This window comes from Mobula hypostoma, chromosome 6 (genome assembly GCF_963921235.1).
Source record: "Mobula hypostoma chromosome 6, sMobHyp1.1, whole genome shotgun sequence".
NCBI lineage: Eukaryota > Metazoa > Chordata > Chondrichthyes > Myliobatiformes > Myliobatidae > Mobula > Mobula hypostoma.
The window spans coordinates 80,991,799-81,009,989 of record NC_086102.1 but is presented as its reverse complement, the minus strand read 5'-3'; the positions used below and the strand labels follow the sequence as shown (position 1 = coordinate 81,009,989).

General features: G+C 40.7%; 1 protein-coding gene across 4 annotated transcripts in view; it reads left to right on the top strand.

The window, feature by feature from the left end:
* Positions 1-18,191, top strand: part of LOC134348140 (ribosomal protein S6 kinase alpha-3) — a 136,599-nt gene that overhangs the window by 86,303 nt on the left and 32,105 nt on the right. For all 4 annotated transcript variants that reach the window (XM_063051082.1, XM_063051081.1, XM_063051080.1 and 1 more), the window contains 8 exons: positions 4,847-4,917; positions 5,354-5,442; positions 6,570-6,634; positions 6,875-6,977; positions 7,280-7,401; positions 12,893-13,015; positions 14,498-14,587; positions 16,477-16,635. In XM_063051082.1, coding sequence (XP_062907152.1) covers positions 4,847-4,917; positions 5,354-5,442; positions 6,570-6,634; positions 6,875-6,977; positions 7,280-7,401; positions 12,893-13,015; positions 14,498-14,587; positions 16,477-16,635 — 822 coding nt within the window. The remainder of the gene's footprint in view (positions 1-4,846; positions 4,918-5,353; positions 5,443-6,569; positions 6,635-6,874; positions 6,978-7,279; positions 7,402-12,892; positions 13,016-14,497; positions 14,588-16,476; positions 16,636-18,191) is intronic.

The window sequence follows — 18,191 nt, the reverse complement described above, 5'->3', positions numbered from 1 at the left end:
ACTTAAGGCATTTTAATTTTCATAAGATCATTAATTGATGGTATTAAACTTTTCATTTTGTTGAAGTTTGTTTTATACTTTGAAGGCTTTTGATTAGATAAGCCTTGACTTTAATTTCTGTTTTTCAAGCCTCAACTCCAGTGTTGTTGGCACCAATTCCATGCTTCAGTACACTCTTGTTACTTTCTCAAGGGTGGCTTGCAATGAACTTTGTTTGCTGCAGCACTGGTCATGTTAAGATTCAACAAATGTAGGCAAACAAACAAACTGTCCATGCATTCACAGCACTTAAACCAGCCCGAACAAACAGCCTTCAAATCAAATGTCAACTGGAATATTCCAGCACTTCAATAAAAGAAAGCAACGAGCCGTCAGGTAAATAATACTCGGATCGAGCAATGGTCCCCAGTAGACAAGCAGTGCCGACCATTCAGAACTGTGGTCAAACCACAGATACAGAGCATGCATCAACAAAAGGTGATTTACTTGCCGCTACACAAACAAGAGAAGATCTGCAGATGCTGGAAATCCAAGCAACACACAAAATGCTGGAGGAACTTAGCAGGCCAGTCAGCATGTATGGAAAAGAGTACAGTTGACATTCCGGGCCGAGGCCCTTCAGCAGGACTCTACTTGCCACAAGCTGCACCAGTTCCGCTAAGAGGTTCGAGGCAATAGATTGGTGTTCATTTGGTTTAATGTTTGTTTTTGTTGACAAAATGTAGCGGTTACTTGAAAACAAGCCAAAACTACTCAGAGATTAAGACATGGTAATCAACATTGTATAATGCGCTTCCAAATAACAAATTTCCAAATCGAAAATATTTTTGATCCTTTATTACAAAACCAGCAAAGACTAACAATCTTGTAGTGAGTTTTAAAAAAATTAATGAAACTAAATTAGCAATATAATGGTCTAATTAGCAGTCTTATAGCAATATTAGTGATACTAAGTGGTATAATAGCATACTTGATCAACTAACGATATAACTAAGCATTCTAATTGGAATAATTTATTAGCAGTCTACAAAAAATATAATTCCCCAGCTGCCTCTTAACAACTAAGACAAAGTGTGAATTCCTAATTATACTCATTTGTTTCTAATGCACCCCAAACATGTAACAGATTACGTAATAGATGTGCCACAAAATACAGTACAGACGGAAAATAAATACATGGTTCCTACACATATGTTAGCTTTTTGTTCTCGTTTAATGAAACCACTTGTTCCAGGAAATGCTTGAATAAGTTTGGCAGTGATCCCATCATTTTATTTTGCATTTCATTGGGAATGTTTTATTTTGAGGTAGTGTGTTGAATATTTTGAACTGTTTCACTGTTTTTCAAAGTGCTACTTATAGTGTCAGGTAATGTAATGGATGACAGATAACACATTGTTTATAATAGAAATTTCTACATGATTCACAATCACTGTTATTGAGTTGTGTTCACGTTAAGGGACAGTGCCTGACATAATGACATCAATGTAAGGCAACCGCTTTTGGTTTGTTCGTAATGGAAGTGAAGGGCTGCAGCTTTTGTTGAGCACACAAAACAACACCCGTGTATTTTATTCACAAAGTCCTATACTGGTGACCCTAACACTCTCGGACTCTTCCAGATTGTCGACCAACGCAGTCGGTTTGAAACCGCTGGAGTTTAGAGAATAGGATAGTTTTGCACAGACTGAAGCCCAGTCTGCGCTGTGAGAAATCACCATGAACAATTCCAAATTGTACAATGTCGTAGCATTACTAAGTAGTTCCACTGCAGCCAGAGTGATGAGTGTACTAGAAGACCAGTCTGCATGTGATAAATATGTCACTCTGAAGACTCACCTATGAAAGACTTTTGGATTGTCTGAGTCTTTGTGCACTAGACAATTGTTCTCCTTACCTGGCTTGGGTGATGCTAGGCAAGGAGATAGTCTACACTCGGCTAGGCAAAGGTGCATCACTCCTCCTTTCCCTGTCTCAAGCCTCGTTAGCACAGCCTCCAGCAGAATCACGTCTGTGACTCTGAACCAGACAATGCCAGGTCTGTTTTTATCATGCACACTTAGGCATGAATACCAAGTGCCAACTGTCATGCAGCTTTGACAGTGCCAGTGTGTCGGGATATTGGAGGTCTGTGAACACTGTGGGTTCCAGCTGCCAGGGTCATCTATTGTTCATTATGGACACCCTTTCAGGACGATGCTTCCTGTGTGACATGGGTGCTCAAGTGATGTGCTGCCAGTATCACCAATTGATTATAAGGCAGAGAGTGTCGGGCCCTCACTGGAGGCTGCCAATGGTAGTAGGCTTCAGACTTATGGGATGCAATATGTTAACACTCTGCTTCAGTGAACAGTGCTACACATGGGACTTCGTCTTGGCTAAAGTTGGTAGAACTCTGCTCGGCACAGATTTCTGTGCACCAAAAGTACTGTTAGTAGCTGTCTGGTTATGGACACAAAGGACTTCGGGTTGTTACTCTGAACCCCCCCCCCTCCCCGCCCCCCCCCCCAGTAAGTTCCCCATGACGACTGTCTAATGCATACACCACCACATGATAATTCACTTGCTTGTTGGGCAAATTCCAAAACCTCACCATGCCCTTATTTTTCACTACAGTCACAAAGCATGGGGACGAGCACCATGTTTCCACAACTGACTTGCCAGTCCATGCCCGTTGGTGTAGACTGGACTCAAAAGCTGGCCAGTGCGAAGGCTGTTTGCTAGTATGGAAACGCTTGGCAGTGTACACTGGTCAAATTGCCCTCTGGCTTCACTGCTTTATATGGTCCCTAAGCCCAATGGTGGTGGTTGTCCATGCGGCAAATACTGCCGCATTAACAAGGCCACCACCACCGATCATCACCTAGTCCCACATATTCAAGACTTTTCGGCACATTTAGCCAGAAAGATAATTTTTTTCTAAAGTGGACTTTCTTAGGGTCTACCATTAGGTGCCTGTGTGCGCTGAGGGTGTTCCCAAACCTGCTGTTATAACCCTGTTTGCATTTGAGTTTCTGGACTGAAAAATGCAGCAGACTTTAAAGCGACTAGTGGACTCCGGTAAAGGACAGCGGACATGACCAAGGGATTTGATGACACCAAATGAACTCTTTCAAACAGGACCCTATTGGCGCACCCACTCCCCTACACGACTATGCCATGTGTACTGTGCACAAATGGTTGGAGGGGTGCAGCAGCTGCTTGCTTCTTTCATCAGGCAGAACCACATCCCAGAGATGAAGTACAGCACAGTTGACTGAGCTTTTCAGTGTCTAGCTGGATGTTCATCATTTTCACTGGAGGGTTGGCATTTCACAGCATTCATTGGCCATGAATCCTTCGTGCCCACGATAATCAAAGCACTAGACAGTTGATCTGAATGGCAGCAACACCATCTGGCTTACATTTCAAAATTCATGACTGACATACAGCACATCGAAGGGTAAAATGATGCTGTGGCTGATTGCCTCTCACGGCCCGCTGTCAATGCCATATACATTATGCCGGCATGGCAGCCAACTAAGCTACTGACCCATAGGTCCAGGCTTACAGAGCATCAGTTACGGGCCTGCAGTCTGCTGACATGAAATTCAGGGACACAGTCTTAACCAGTCCTCCTCGCACTATTGTGCCTGCAAACTGGAGGCATTCATAGCTTCTTGCATCCAGGCAGGAAGGCTTCACAGAACCTGGTTGCTTTAAAGTTTGTGAGGGATGTGAGTCTGGAGTACAGCCTTGTGTGTCAGCAGGCGAAAAATTAACTCACGTTCAGGCACCATTGACGCCTTTTGAGGTCCTCAGCAGCTGAACCATGTCAGTGTGTTCCTGGCTGGTCCTCTGCTTTCTCTCCTCTCTCTCCCCTCCCCCCCCCCCCCCCCCACCAGTTTCATGCATCTTCTTACTATAGTGGACTGTACAATGTGGCCCGGGTATCCATCAACCCCTAGGTCACTCTGTTCAGAAAGCCACAATAGCTCAGAAACTAGGTTTTAAATTGCTTCATACCATAGCGTATCACCTGCAGTCCAATGACCTGTGAGAGCAGTTTCACCGTTACTTAAAGGCTTCTCTGTGAGCCTTCCTAATGGATAGTCTTGGCACGATCATCTCCCGTGGGTTCTCTTGTGGCTCAGAATGTGTATTTCAGTAGATCACCATAAACCAGTCCAACAAGACCTGGATGATTTCACTACTGTAGCCCCTGCATCATGACATGGCCTGGATGAACAACCAGAGGCACCTGCTCTTACTGTAACCAAGGCACAGAGGATCTGTTCCGAGTAGCTCATTCAAGCTCCAGATGGACACTCAATGGCGGTTTTGGTGAATAATAGAAACTGTTATGCACAATTCACAAACTCTGTCATTGAGTTGTTGTGTGTACTTTAAGAGACTGTCTGACATAATGATGTCAGAGTAAGGCAATTGCTTTTGGTTTGTTCATAATGGGAGTAAAGGGCTGCAACTTTTGTTAAACTCATAAAGCAATTCTCATGCTTTAGTCACAAAATTCTATAGTAGTAGCTGTTGTTTGTAGTTGGAATGGAGATGATTGTGTAATCTGTGCACTAATCAAATGTGGCAGTTGCATTAGTGACCTTATGTACGTAATTTGTTTGGTGTTCTCTTCCCATAAACCTTTCAGGAGAAATTGCTGTAATTTTATTGAAAGTTTCTCTAAAGCCATTATTTCAGTTATTTTAAATAGACAGTTTACCAAGCAAATGAACTTTGTCTTCTGGGACCCGACTATGAAGTCATTTCCAACACTGGCTGACACCTTGTCTTGGACATTTTGTATTTGAAAATGGTGCTAGAGTAACTTTAATTCTGTATTTCTTTCTAGTTTGAAATGCTTACAGGCACCTTGCCTTTTCAAGGGAAGGACAGAAAAGAAACTATGACAATGATCTTGAAGTAAGTATCCTTCAGTATTTTGAGCCTGTAAATGATATTCTTACAGCTAAAAGTACTGTTCTTGTGTTCCATTTGGCAAAGTAAGTTTTCTTAATTGCTTGTAACACTATTCTTACCTGTATATCACCTCCCTGGTGCCCCCTCTTCCTTTCCTTTCTCCCATGGTCCACTCTTCTCTCCTGTCAGATTTCTTCTCCAACCCTTAATCACTTGCCAGCTTTTTACTTCATCTCCCTCCCCTACCTTCTTAGTCTGGCTTCTTCCCCCTTCCTTTCCAGTCCTGATTGAAGGGTCATGGCCCGAAACATCAACAGTTTATTTGTTTCCAAAGATTATGGCTGACCTACTGAGTTCCTCTGGTATTTGTCTATTGCTCTGGATTTCCAGCATCTGCAGGATCCCTTGTGGTTATTAATTGCTTGTATGTTTCTTGCAGAGCAAAATTGGGAATGCCTCAGTTTTTAAGTGCAGACTCCCAAAGTCTGTTGCGAATGCTTTTCAAACGCAATCCTGGAAATCGACTAGGTATTTATGATTCTAATATATAATAACTAACGCACTGAAAGTTTAAGCAATGTATTTATAGAATTGTAAGGCATAGAAGCTGGTAATTTGTTTTATCATGGGCATACCTAATCTTAATCTCATTTGCCTGACTTTTGGGCATAGCCATAAATTTCCTTTTTGTTGGTATATTTTCAGTTATTCAATTGCATCTATTTTGAAGGTTACAATTAAGTTACTTTCAGGTAGTTTATTCCAGTTCAGAACTCAATGTGGAAAAAACTGCTCTCATTTGGCTTTCTCTACCCTCCAGCTACTTTAGGTTAGTTTTCAGAAAATTCATTTTTCTGCCAGTGGAAATAGTGTTTTTTAAATTAACTGTATTAAAGCTAGATGGAATGAGAAACTTAAGAGTTACAGACATGCCAGATGCTCTGCCCTGCAGCTGGTACCCCGCTAGAGGTGCAACCTTTTAGTTAATCTCATCACCAACTGAACTATCACTTTTTCCAGGTCAATATGAAAACCCCTGTAGTACTGTTTTGAAGAGGATTAGGGGGATTTCTTTATTAATGTTCTAAAGTTCCGGCTAATATTTATCTTTGCTCAATGTTACTTAGAAGAAATTCAAGTTATCATAGTTATTTTTGCAACCATGGCAGGACTTCAATGGTAAATTATTTTCTTGAAGCAGTGCTTTGGATGGTCTGCAATGGATTTGTAAGGTGATAGGTTTAACTACAAGCTTTGCTTCTTTGATTATCTTGTTAGAGAGTAGGAATAAATGTCTTGTACAGCAGGCAAGAAATGGATCCAATTCAAATGCAGCAATTTGGTCATCAGTGTTCTTTTAGATATAATGCCAAGTAATATCTGCCACACCTTGCCACTATAATGATTATGCATGGTCAGTACGATCAGTATGGTCACTGAGGACCTTGGGCATAATAGGAATGAAAGATCCACTTATAACATCAACGTTACTTAGTTTTTGACGGCAAGGATGGTGGAACATATTATGACAGAAGTTGTTTTCTTGTTAATTTTCAGATTGAAAATTTTCTATTCATTGTTTTATAATGAGGCATTAAGGTGCTGGGTGGTGGAGAGGAGATTGCAAATAAATTATACCTTTTATTTCAAACCAGGAGCGGGTCCAGATGGTGTCGAAGAAATTAAAAGACACAGTTTCTTTTCCACCATTGATTGGAATGTAAGTACATGCGTGCGTTTTTAAGTAATTTTTGGATTGAATTTTAATTTTTAATTAACTATAAATAGTTACTTTGTGTAGAGAGGTGTAATTATTTTATTTTCAAAAAGTAAGTCATTAAATTGGCTTATTTTTGCAAGATTTTGGGAGTGTAGCTTTCAACTTTGGAATTTTGTCATATCTTTCTGCACAATTACTCAGTGTTTCATCTAATGTATATTCATTTATGATTAATTTCAGAAATTGTGCAGAAGAGAAATACAGCCACCTTTCAAACCTGCAATTGGTAGACCAGAAGATACTTTCTATTTTGATCCAGAATTCACAGCAAAAACACCAAAAGGTAATGCAACCAAAAAGCCATTGTAAATGTAAGCAGATGATCCATAAATTTATTGCTAGTTCAACTGTGATGCAGTTTTGTGTTGAAGGACGGGCTGTACAACCATTGCATGCAAAATTTTTACTTGTTCTACAGTTTCTTTGTGGTGTGAAATTAAAATATACCCAGGTGTCAATGACTGGCTCCTTCGATTGAGTTACTGTAAATAGTTCATCATGTGATGTACATCAATTCAAATATATTTTCAGAAGCATGTGAATATGGTCTCTGTAAAGCCTATTGACAAATATAATGCTGTTTAGATTCTCCTGGTATCCCACCCAGTGCCAATGCTCATCAGCTCTTTCGTGGATTCAGCTTTGTGGCAAATACCTCAGAGGAAGAACCCCAGCCCATGCAAACAGCTACACATCCAGTTATACAGGTAATGAAAGTGAAAATTATAAGCGAACTGTGTTTGAACATTTCAAGAATGACTAATTCAAAGAAAGTATTTTTTTTTGGTCAAAGGCATTTGTTTCATTTTAAATTCACATGAAGAAATTCGGTAATATTTTAGTTCAAACCTGATTGCAGCTCCACAACAAATTCTTTGGGGATCACATTGAAAGAAATTAAAATGACCCTATGCATGACATTGGCTTCCCTAAATCAAGGTGCAAATACAGTGGAAATGCCCCTGATTATTCATGGTTATATCCTAAATACAGGTACCAACAAGGGCAAATCCTAACCAATGACTTCGGTTAGATTTGTTAAATTTGATTCGGATATTTGAGTTATGTATAAACTTCCTCCTGAGAACATGTTCCTCTGTTTCCTTATATATTGTTTAATGTATTTTCCAAAACTCTGTTAGTCTGAAATTGATTTCAACCTCCTTTTAAAAGCAGCTACAAGAGAGCACAGCACACAATACGCAAAGCAAAATATATTGAAAGTGGTTTTCAATGCCTGTTAAAGGCTTGATATTATCCAGATTTGATGAATTTCAGCCTGAAGTGCTGAACCCACCTGGAATAAAAACCTGGTATCATTCCATTTTTAAAAAGCGTATTTTTAAACTTTTCTGTTTTCAATAATTTCAGCAAAGTGAAATGACCAGTTCCTTGTCCATCCTGCTTTGCAAGTTGGCTGTAAATTGGAATTTTAAATTTTCTAATATCATAGAAACATAGAAAATAGGTGCAGGAGTAGGCCATTCGGCCCTTCGAGCCTGCACCGCCATTTATTATGATCATGGCTGATCATCCAACTCAGAACCCCGCCCCAGCCTTCCCTCCATACCCCCTGACCCCTGTAGCCACAAGGGCCATATCCAACTCCCTCTTAAACATAGCCAATGAACTGGCCTCAACAGTTTCCTGTGCAGAGAATTCCACAGATTCACCACTCTCTGTGTGAAGAAGTTTATCCTAATCTCGGTCCTAAAAGGCTTCCCCTCTATCCTCAAACTGTGACCCCTCGTTCTGGACTTCCCCAACATCGGGAACAATCTTCCTGCATCTAGCCTGTCCAATCCCTTCAGGATCTTATACGTTTCAATCAGATCCCCCCTCAATCTTCTAAATTCCAACGAGTACAAGCCCAGTTCATCCAGTCTTTCTTCATATGAAAGTCCTGCCATCCCAGGAATCAATCTGGTGAACCTTCTTTGTACTCCCTCTATGGCAAAGATGTCTTTCCTCAGATTAGGGGACCAAAACTGCACACAATACTCCAGGTGTGGTCTCACCAAGGCCTTGTACAACTGCAGTAGTACCTCCCTGCTCCTGTACTCGAATCCTCTCGCTATAAATGCCAGCATACCATTCGCCTTTTTCACCGACTGCTGTACCTGCATGCCCACTTTCAATGACTGGTGTATAATGACACCCAGGTCTCGTTGCACCTCCCCTTTTCCTAATCGGCCACCATTCAGATAATAATCTGTTTTCCTATTTTTGCCACCAAAGTGGATAACTTCACATTTATCCACATTAAATTGCATCTGCCATGAGTTTGCCCACTCACCCAACCTATCCAAGTCACCCTGCATCCTCTTAGCATCCTCCTCACTGCTAACACTGCCACCCAGCTTCGTGTCATCCGCAAACTTGGAGAAGCTGCATTTAATTCCCTCATCCAAGTCATTAATATATATTGTAAACAACTGGGGTCCCAGCACTGAGCCTTGCGGTGCCCCACTAGTCACCGCCTGCCATTCTGGAAAGGTCCCGTTTATTCCCACTCTTTGCTTCCTGTCTGCTAACCAATTCTCCACCCACACCAATACCTTACCCCCAATACCGTGTGCTTTAAGTTTGCACACTAATCTCCTGTGTGGGACCTTGTCAAAAGCCTTTGAAAATCCAAATATACCACATCCACTGGTTCGCCCCATCCACTCTACTAGTCACATCCTCAAAAAATTCTATGAGATTCGTCAGACATGATTTTCCTTTCACAAATCCATGCTGACTTTGTCCGATCATTTCACCGCTTTCCAAATGTGCTGTTATCACATGCTTGATAACTGACTCCAGCAGTTTCCCCACCACCGACGTTAGGCTAACCGGTCTATAATTCCCCGGTTTCTCTCTCCCTCCTTTTTTAAAAAGTGGGGTTACATTAGCCACCCTCCAATCCTCAGGAACTAGTCCAGGATCTAACGAGTTTTGAAAAATTAACACTAATGCATCCACTATTTCTTGGGCTACTTCCTTAAGCACTCTAGGATGCAGACCATCTGGCCCTGGGGATTTATCTGCCTTCAATCCCTTCAATTTACCTAACACCACTTCCCTACTAACATGTATTTCACTCAGTTCCTCCATCTCACTGGACCCTCTGTCCCTTACTATTTCTGGAAGATTATTTATGTCCTCCTTAGTGAAGACAGAACCAAAGTAATTATTCAATTGGTCTGCCATGTCCTTGCTCCCCATAATCAATTCACCTGTTTCTGTCTGCAGGGGACCTACATTTGTCTTTACCAGTCTTTTCCTTTTTACATATCTATAAAAGCTTTTACAGTCCGTTTTTATGTTCCCCGCCAGTTTTCTCTCATAATCTTTTTTCCCCTTCCTAATTAAGCCCTTTGTCCTCCTCTGCTGAACTCTGAATTTCTCCCAGTCCTCAGGTGAGCCACTTTCTCTGGCTAATTTGTATATCATCCCATAACTTTTTAAACTGCCTGCATAGAATCTTCAAAATGTTTCTAAACTTAAGAAAATGTATGTATTTTGTAAAAGTTTAAAAAATTTTAGCTTGCATGTTCAATGAACAGAAGATTTGTGGCATAGTATATTGCTCCTGTTGCCAGTAAAAGGTACCAAACGTGTTGAACTTTATTTTCTCTATTCCCATCTGAGGTCTAATTTCAATAAATTTATTTGAATGTTACTGATTTAAAATCGAAATGTTTGCCATGTTAGACAACATTTATAAAAAAGGGAAACAATTTAGTATTTCAGGTCTATTCATTAGTATGCCCAGGGAATCTAATAGAAATTCATTTCCCTCTATTAACTTTGTACTCACAGCATCTTCTGTTTTTATTAAAATATTTTCCTCTGCCATTGATTAAATTTGCTCTATTTCCTATGCCTTTCAATACCTATTTTATTTTAATTTGATCACCACTGGAGTAACAAGTTCACTGTTTTTGGAATGACAAGTGTTGCATGTTGATATAAGAAAGATTAACTTTCACAAAATGCCCAGTAATGATGCTTTTGCTGTAGTTGAGGAGGTCTTGTGCTGCGGTCTACTTTTCAAGCTATGCTGATGGATTGCTGTCCAACTGACTAAGAACATGCCAATCTGAGGCTTTTTGACCTCAGGATATTAAATCTTTTTTTAATGAATTTGCACCAATTTAGAAAAAGACTAGAGTATCTAATCTAATGTTTGCTCCAGGGTTAGATTATTACCTGTTGCAAATTGTCTAACACAGTTTTACTGCCGCATCTTAAAACTGGGACTAGGCAATTTGGGTGTAATGTCATCACACACTTTACACTATGAACTTTGAAATTCATAAACACCATCCCCCTCCTTTTCAGCATCCACCCCCATTCCACTACCAATTAACTCCTTAGGCTAAATTAAACAAATTTCAAAGTTTTTTTAATAGTAAGGTTAGTTAGATTTTCATGTCAAGGCAGATTGTGGGGGGGAGGCAGGAGATTGAGGCTGAGAGGGAAAATGGATGTCATGATGAAATAGTGGTGCAGACTCAATGGATCAAATGGTTTAATTCTGTTCCTATTGCTTATGGATAGAATTAAGTTGCAAATCAGCTGTATGTTTCTTATGTTCTGTGGCCCATTGCAATCCCATGCATTAATGCTATAATCCTCGGAAATTCTTCCTTGGATATGGGGGACAAAACTGCTCTCAATACTCTAAATGTGTTAGTCAGACCACATTATAAAGACTCTGCATTATATCCTGCTGTTATGTTCCTGTCCTCTTGAAATGAATGTTAACTTTGCATTTACTTTCCTTACTACCATTACAATCACCAAGTTAACCTGGGGGAATCTTTCACTATGACTTCCAAATCCCTTGGTGCCTCCAATTTCTGAAATCACTCCGTTTAGAAAATCCGTACCTTTTTTCTTCTACCAAAGTGCATGCCCATATATGTCCCTATACGGTAATGCATCTGCCACTTCGTGCATTCTCCTAATCTGTCCGGGTCCTTCGGCAGACTCAGGCTACGTCCACACTAGACTGAATAAATCTGTAACTGAAGCTTTACTCTTTGTTTTGACCCTCCGTCCACACTGAAACGGCATTTTCCTCGCTTGAAAACAGAGCTTTTCTAAAATGCCCTCCAGAGTGTAAATTTGAAAATGCTGATTGGTGCAGAGCAGTGTGGACGGGGTAAACAGATATTTCTAAAAACACTGTTATGACATGCCGGAACAGATGGTGGCGGCAGTGCGGCATTTCATTGTTTTCTTGAATGCAACTCCCCACATAACCTAACAATTTCAGAACAGACGGCAACAAGACTGAAGCCAGAAGGGTTAGAAATGTACTCACCAAATACTTTGACCCATAACTTACTGAATAAATAAGTATACTCACTTTGCCCTGATTTCTGTCCTTGCTTGTATTAAGTTGGTTTACCTATTTGTGCATGTACTTCTCTGACAATAGATGTGTAACAGCCTAATGTAACATTGTATGGAAATACAAGATAACACTGATGCAGACATGCTTTATACATTTAACAAGGTGCTTTATTAATGCAACAGAGTTAGTCAGTTTTTCAATGTTCATCGTCAGCCGGGTCATACTGTCCGTGAACTCCCTGTCGGTTGCCTCCATACACTCCAGTATTTGTGTTCTTTTAGTTTTAAGTCCTCCTGCGCGAGAGCCAACAGCTGTCCCTCATTTGGCAATTTCCTTTAAAGTTCTTCTAGTCTGTAACTGCACAAACGTGCACTTTTACAGCGAGATTCAACACCAAACATGTTGCTTGTTTTCTGTAGATGTGTCTTGTGCATGCCCAGTAGGAGGAGATTCGCTCAAATACCCGCTCTAATGTGGACAGAGTTATTTTCAAAAACGCTTGGTGTGGACACCAATCGTTTTTACGCGAAACTGGCGTTTTCAAAATTATCCAGTCTAGTGTGGACGTAGCCTCGGTTTCCTCAACACTACCTGTCCCTCTACCTATTTTTATATCATTCACAAACTTGGTCACAAAGCCATTGTGAGTGGAACCTGTCTGGAAGATGACAGAAGGCTAAAGAGGTTAAACACATCATCATTTGTATTTTCACCTGATTTTAATAAATGACTACATAGTTTAAGGATATCATGGTTTCTGTGTCAAAATACTTCAAATCCATAAACTTCATAATAAAAACACTGTAAATTAGGTTTAAGTTTATTTTGCATTTTTATTCCTTGTACAGTTGCACAGAACCAGTATTCAATTTGCAGACAATTATGACCTGAAAGAGGACATTGGTGTGGGTTCCTACTCAATCTGCAAACGATGTGTGAATAGATCCACTAACATGGATTATGCTGTTAAGGTAACTATTTTCCTTATTCCACTTTTGTAGTAGAAAAACTTGGAAATAAACAAGCTTTGGATGTCTGTTTCTTAACTGCCATTTTTCTGCAGCATTTTGGATAAGTGGAAGCTTGTAGAGGCAGATGAGCACAGTTTCAGCCAGTTGAGCGCTAATATGAAAAACTAAAGGTATGCGTAACAGTTTCAGTTTTAAAAATTGGGTCAGAGGTGAAACATCTTCCTGGTGAGAGCACATACTGAATGGTGGTGGGGATGGATGTTTTGCTTTGCTTCATGAAAGTTGGTGCAGACCTACTGTCACTATACCAATGAATGAAAGTAGCAGATCTACTCAGATTGAGCCTGTTGGTGAGGAGTCTATGACAGGCTTAAGTAAATTGATTTATTTTCACTCATTAGGGTTCATGTTAATTTAGGCTAATCCTGGATGTCAGTATATTCTAAAATTGTAGTTATAAGATTATGAAGATATATTTGCACTGTATTAAAGTTCTAAATTTGTTCTTTCCTTCACCCCAACACAACTCCTTTTCCATTTTAGTATATCATATGGGGATTTGGTTTGTGGATGAGTTGAAATCTGAATAACAATTCAAGCTTAAGTGGTTTATCTTTTGAGGATTCTGAAGAGAAGTTCTCTCTCCTCATAAGAGAATGTTGGATGTGTGGTTTGTTTGTTTATTATATTGGGGCACTTCTGACTAGGTGAAAATTTAATGTTTATCCCTTGAGAAAGGCATTAGAGAATCTTCTTCAGTAGCAACTGAGGTTGTTGTAAAGGTTATTCTTTTAAATGGTGATTCCAGGATTTTCACCAACAGAAAAAATAATTTCCAAGCTAGAGTAGAATATAGTTCGGGTGTGAATATGGTGCATTCCCAGGAGATAGTTGCCTACTTTCTTGTAAGTAATAGCCATAGTTATGAGGGTGGTGTTCAGGATATAGTAAGCATCTGGATGTGTTCAGCAAAACAATTGCAGTGGTATGGAAGAGGTCGGAGTACTAAATGGCATCACGCTACTTCTGTTGCAGATGTATTTATCTAGTCAAGTGTTGGATTTCAACATTTATTCTGCTCATACTTTCACTTGGCATAAAGGTTTTGAGTTGGGTATGGGGTCACTTGCTGAAGAATATTCAGCCTCTTGCTTGTCGTACCTACAGTGGTCCAGTTAAGTTTGATCAGTTGTGACCACCATGTACCTTCCCATTATAGAACATTAATAAGAATTTGGTGGTGATAATTGGAGGAACATTTTTTTTAAAAAAAAGGTGGTTAAGCAGTTTATCTAAACTTAAGTTGCAGTTAACTAAGAAATGTTTTGAGTTTCTAGTATAACTCAAGATTCTATCCATCAGCCTTGAACATTATTATTTACACAACATATTGATATGAATGTATAAGACCATTTGACATTCTATGATAATTTAAGAGTTGTGTGTGCTAATACTGAGCTCCACAATTTATCACTTTTGTAGATAATTGACAGAAGCAAGAGAGATCCTTCTGAAGAGATTGACATTCTACTGCGCTATGGGCAGCATCCCAATATCATTACCTTGAAAGATGTAAGAGCAGTTTTTCAACTTCACACACATTGCAGCCTCAATCTTGTGGTTTGTACATAATTTAAACAAAGGAAAAATTCATCTGTCTAAGATGGATGACCTTTTATCCCCAGTTCCAAACTGTCCCACAGGAGAAAATATCTTCCACATCTGTTATGTTTCAATGATGTCCCATCACTCCTATAGTTAAAACATTGTACATTATTTCACTTGTTCTCACTGTATAATTTCTCCTTTAGCTCCTCCCACTTCCTTCAAACAAAAGGTGTAGCCATGAATACTTGCGTAGGTCCCAGATATGCCTGCCTTTTTGTTGGCTACGTAGAACAGTCTATGTTCCAAGCCTACACTGGAGTCACTCCTAACTTTTCCTATGCTACATCGACGACTGCATTGGTACTGCTTCCTGCACTTATGCAGAGCTCGTCGACTTCATCAACATTGCCTCCAACTTCCACCCTGCCCTCAAATTTACCTGGTGCATTTCTGACACCTGCCTCCCCTTTCTTGATATCTCTCTGGAGGCAGCTTATCTACTGTGTCTATTATAAACCTATTGACTCTCCCAGCTACCTAGACTATACCACGTCCCACCCTCTTGCTTGTAAAAGTGCCATCCCCTTCTCTCAATTCCTCTGTCTCTGCCATATCTGCTCTCAGTATGTGGCTTTTCGTTCCAGAACAAAGAATCTGTCCTCCTTCAAAGAAAGGGGCTTCTCTTCCTCCACGATCAACACTGCCCTTAAACATATCTCTTCCATTTCGTGCACCTCTGCCCTCACCTCATCCTCCTGCCACTCCACCAGGGATAGGGTTCCTCTTGTCCTCACCTACCACCCCACCAGCCTCCATGTCCAGCACATAATTCTCCATAACTTCCATCATCTCCATTGGGATCCTACCACCAACCATATTGTTCTTTACCCCCCACCACTTTATGCTTTCTGTAGGGATCACTCCTATGAACTCCTGTGTCCATTCATCCCTCACCACTGATCTCCCTCCTGGCTCTTATCCTTGCAAGAGGAACAAGTGCTGCACTTGCCCCTATATACCATTCAGGGCCCCAAATAGTCCTTCCAAGTGAAGCAACACTTCACCTGAGAGTCTGTTGAGATTATCTACTGTATCCGGTGCTCCCAGTGTGGCCTCCTGTACATCAGTGAGACCTGGCGTAGATGAAGAGACTGTTTTGCCAAGCACCTGTGCTCCGTCTGCCGAAAAAAGTGGGATCTCACAGTGGCCACCCATTTTAATTTCACTTCCCATTCCGGTATGTCAGTCCATGACCGCCTCTACAGTCGCGATGAGGCCATATTCAGGTTGGAGGATCAACACCTCATATTCTGTCTGGGTAGCCTACAACCTGATGGCATGAACATCGATTTCTTGAACCTCCAGTAATTCTCTCCCCTCCCCCCCACTTCCCTTCACCATTCCTCGTTCCCATTTCCCCCTCTCACCTCATCCCCATATCACCTGGTGCTCTTCCCCCTTTCTTCCATGGCTGCCTTCTCTTCCCCAGCCCTGTATCTTTTTCACCTATCAACTTCCCAGTTCTTTACTTCACCATCTCCCCCTCCCAGTTTCACCTATCACCTTGTGTTTCTCCTCCTCCCCCCCCACGTCCTTACTCTGACTCTTCTTTTTCTCTCCAGTTCTGATGAAGAGTCTCAGCCCAAAACATCAGCTGTACTCTTCTGTATAAAAGCTGCCTAGCCTGCTGTGTTCCTCCACCATTTTTTGTGTGTTGCTTGGATTTCCAGCATCTGCAGATTTTCTTTTGTTTGACATTGTTCATTGGGAAGCCAAGAGTATAATGCATGCAGAAATAATGCTGAATGATCTGTTTCTCAATATTGATTATAATATTACTGTCATTTCTACAGGTGTATCATGATGGCAAATTTGTGTATCTAGTCACAGAACTAATGAAAGGAGGAGAATTGCTGGATAAAATTCTCAGACAAAAGTTTTTCTCAGAACGTGAAGCCAATGCTGTGTTGTATACCATAACAAAGACTCTGGACTATCTGCATGCTCAGGGGGTAAATATTTCCGATACTGTTTCAATTACTACATGCATTGCAGCCATAGGGAAAATGATAATTATTTCAATTCTGCTAATGCTGTACTTCTGATCTTGCCTAACACCTACCCCTGTTTCTCACTCAACTGTGCCTATCCTTACCCAACCCACCCCCACTTTTTCCCCGGAGACCCAGTCACGGCCTGCTTTTCTACCATCTCCAGGTGGATTCCTGGTTGGAGAAAATATCTTGCATCAAGATGTTTGGATGGAACATCAAACCAGAATTGGCACAGCAGTAGTAGTAGAAGGGAAGTCATCAGCACAGACAAGTCATAAGTTTGAGTCTGTTTTCTCAAGTTTTGAGAATTAAAGTTAAAATTTTCCTGTGAGTTTGCACAATTCTAATCAGTCTTGTCAATAGGATCATTTAATTCAGTATTGATATTATGAATGAAATGCTTTGCTTTAATGTCTTTCTAGTGACAATATTCAAAATTTGATTTATCAATACTTAAAAATCCAGCGGGATGTAGATCAGTTTGAAAGAGTAGGCATATCTGGAATTTAATCCAGACAAGCAAGGGAATGTACTTGGGAGGTCAAATTCTCATAGGACATAGTCATTGAATGGACCTTAGAAGCATTGATGTAAAAATAGTCCTTGGGTGCAAGTCCATAACTCCCTGAAAGTGGCAATACAGCTAGGTAGAGTAACAGAAAAGGCATTTAGTATGTTTGCCTTTACAAGTCCATAAAGCATAGAAGCAGAATTGGGCTATCTGGCCCATCGAGTCTGCTCCACCTTTCAATCATGGCTGATCCTTTTTTTCTTTCTCCTCCTCAACCTCAGTTCCCGGCATTCTCCCCGTAACCTTTGATGCCATGTCAAGTCAAGAACCTATCCAATCTCTGCCTTAAATACACCCAATGGCCTGGCCTCCACAGCTGCATGTGGCTACAAATTCCACAAATTCACCACCCTTTGGCTAAAGAGATTTCTCTGCATCTCTGTTTTGAAAGAGCGCCCCTCTATCCTGAGGCTGTGCCCTCTTGTCTCACCCACCATGGGAAACATCCTATCCACATCTACTCTGTCTAGGCCTTTCAACATTCGAAAGGTTTCAATGAGATTCCCCCCCATCCTTCTGAATTCCAGCGAGTACAGACCCAGAGCCATCAAATGTTCTTGTATGATAATCCTTTCATTCTTGGAATCATCCTTGTGAACCTCTGGACCCTCTCCAATGCCAGCATATCTTTTGATGAGGGGCCCAAAACTGTTCAAAATGCTCAAGATGAGGCCTCAGCATCACATCCTTGTTCTTGTATTCTAGACCTCTTCAAATGAATGCTAACATGGCATCTGCCTTCCTCCACCGACTCAACCTGCAAGTTAACCTTCGGGGTGTTCTGCACAAGGACTCCCAAGTCCCTCTGCATCTCAGATTTTTAGATTTTCGCCCCATTTAGAAAACAGTCTGCATGTTTATTTCTACTGCTAAAGTGCATGACCATGCATTTTCCAACATTGTATTTCATTTGCCACTTTCTTGCCATTCTCCTAATGTCTTA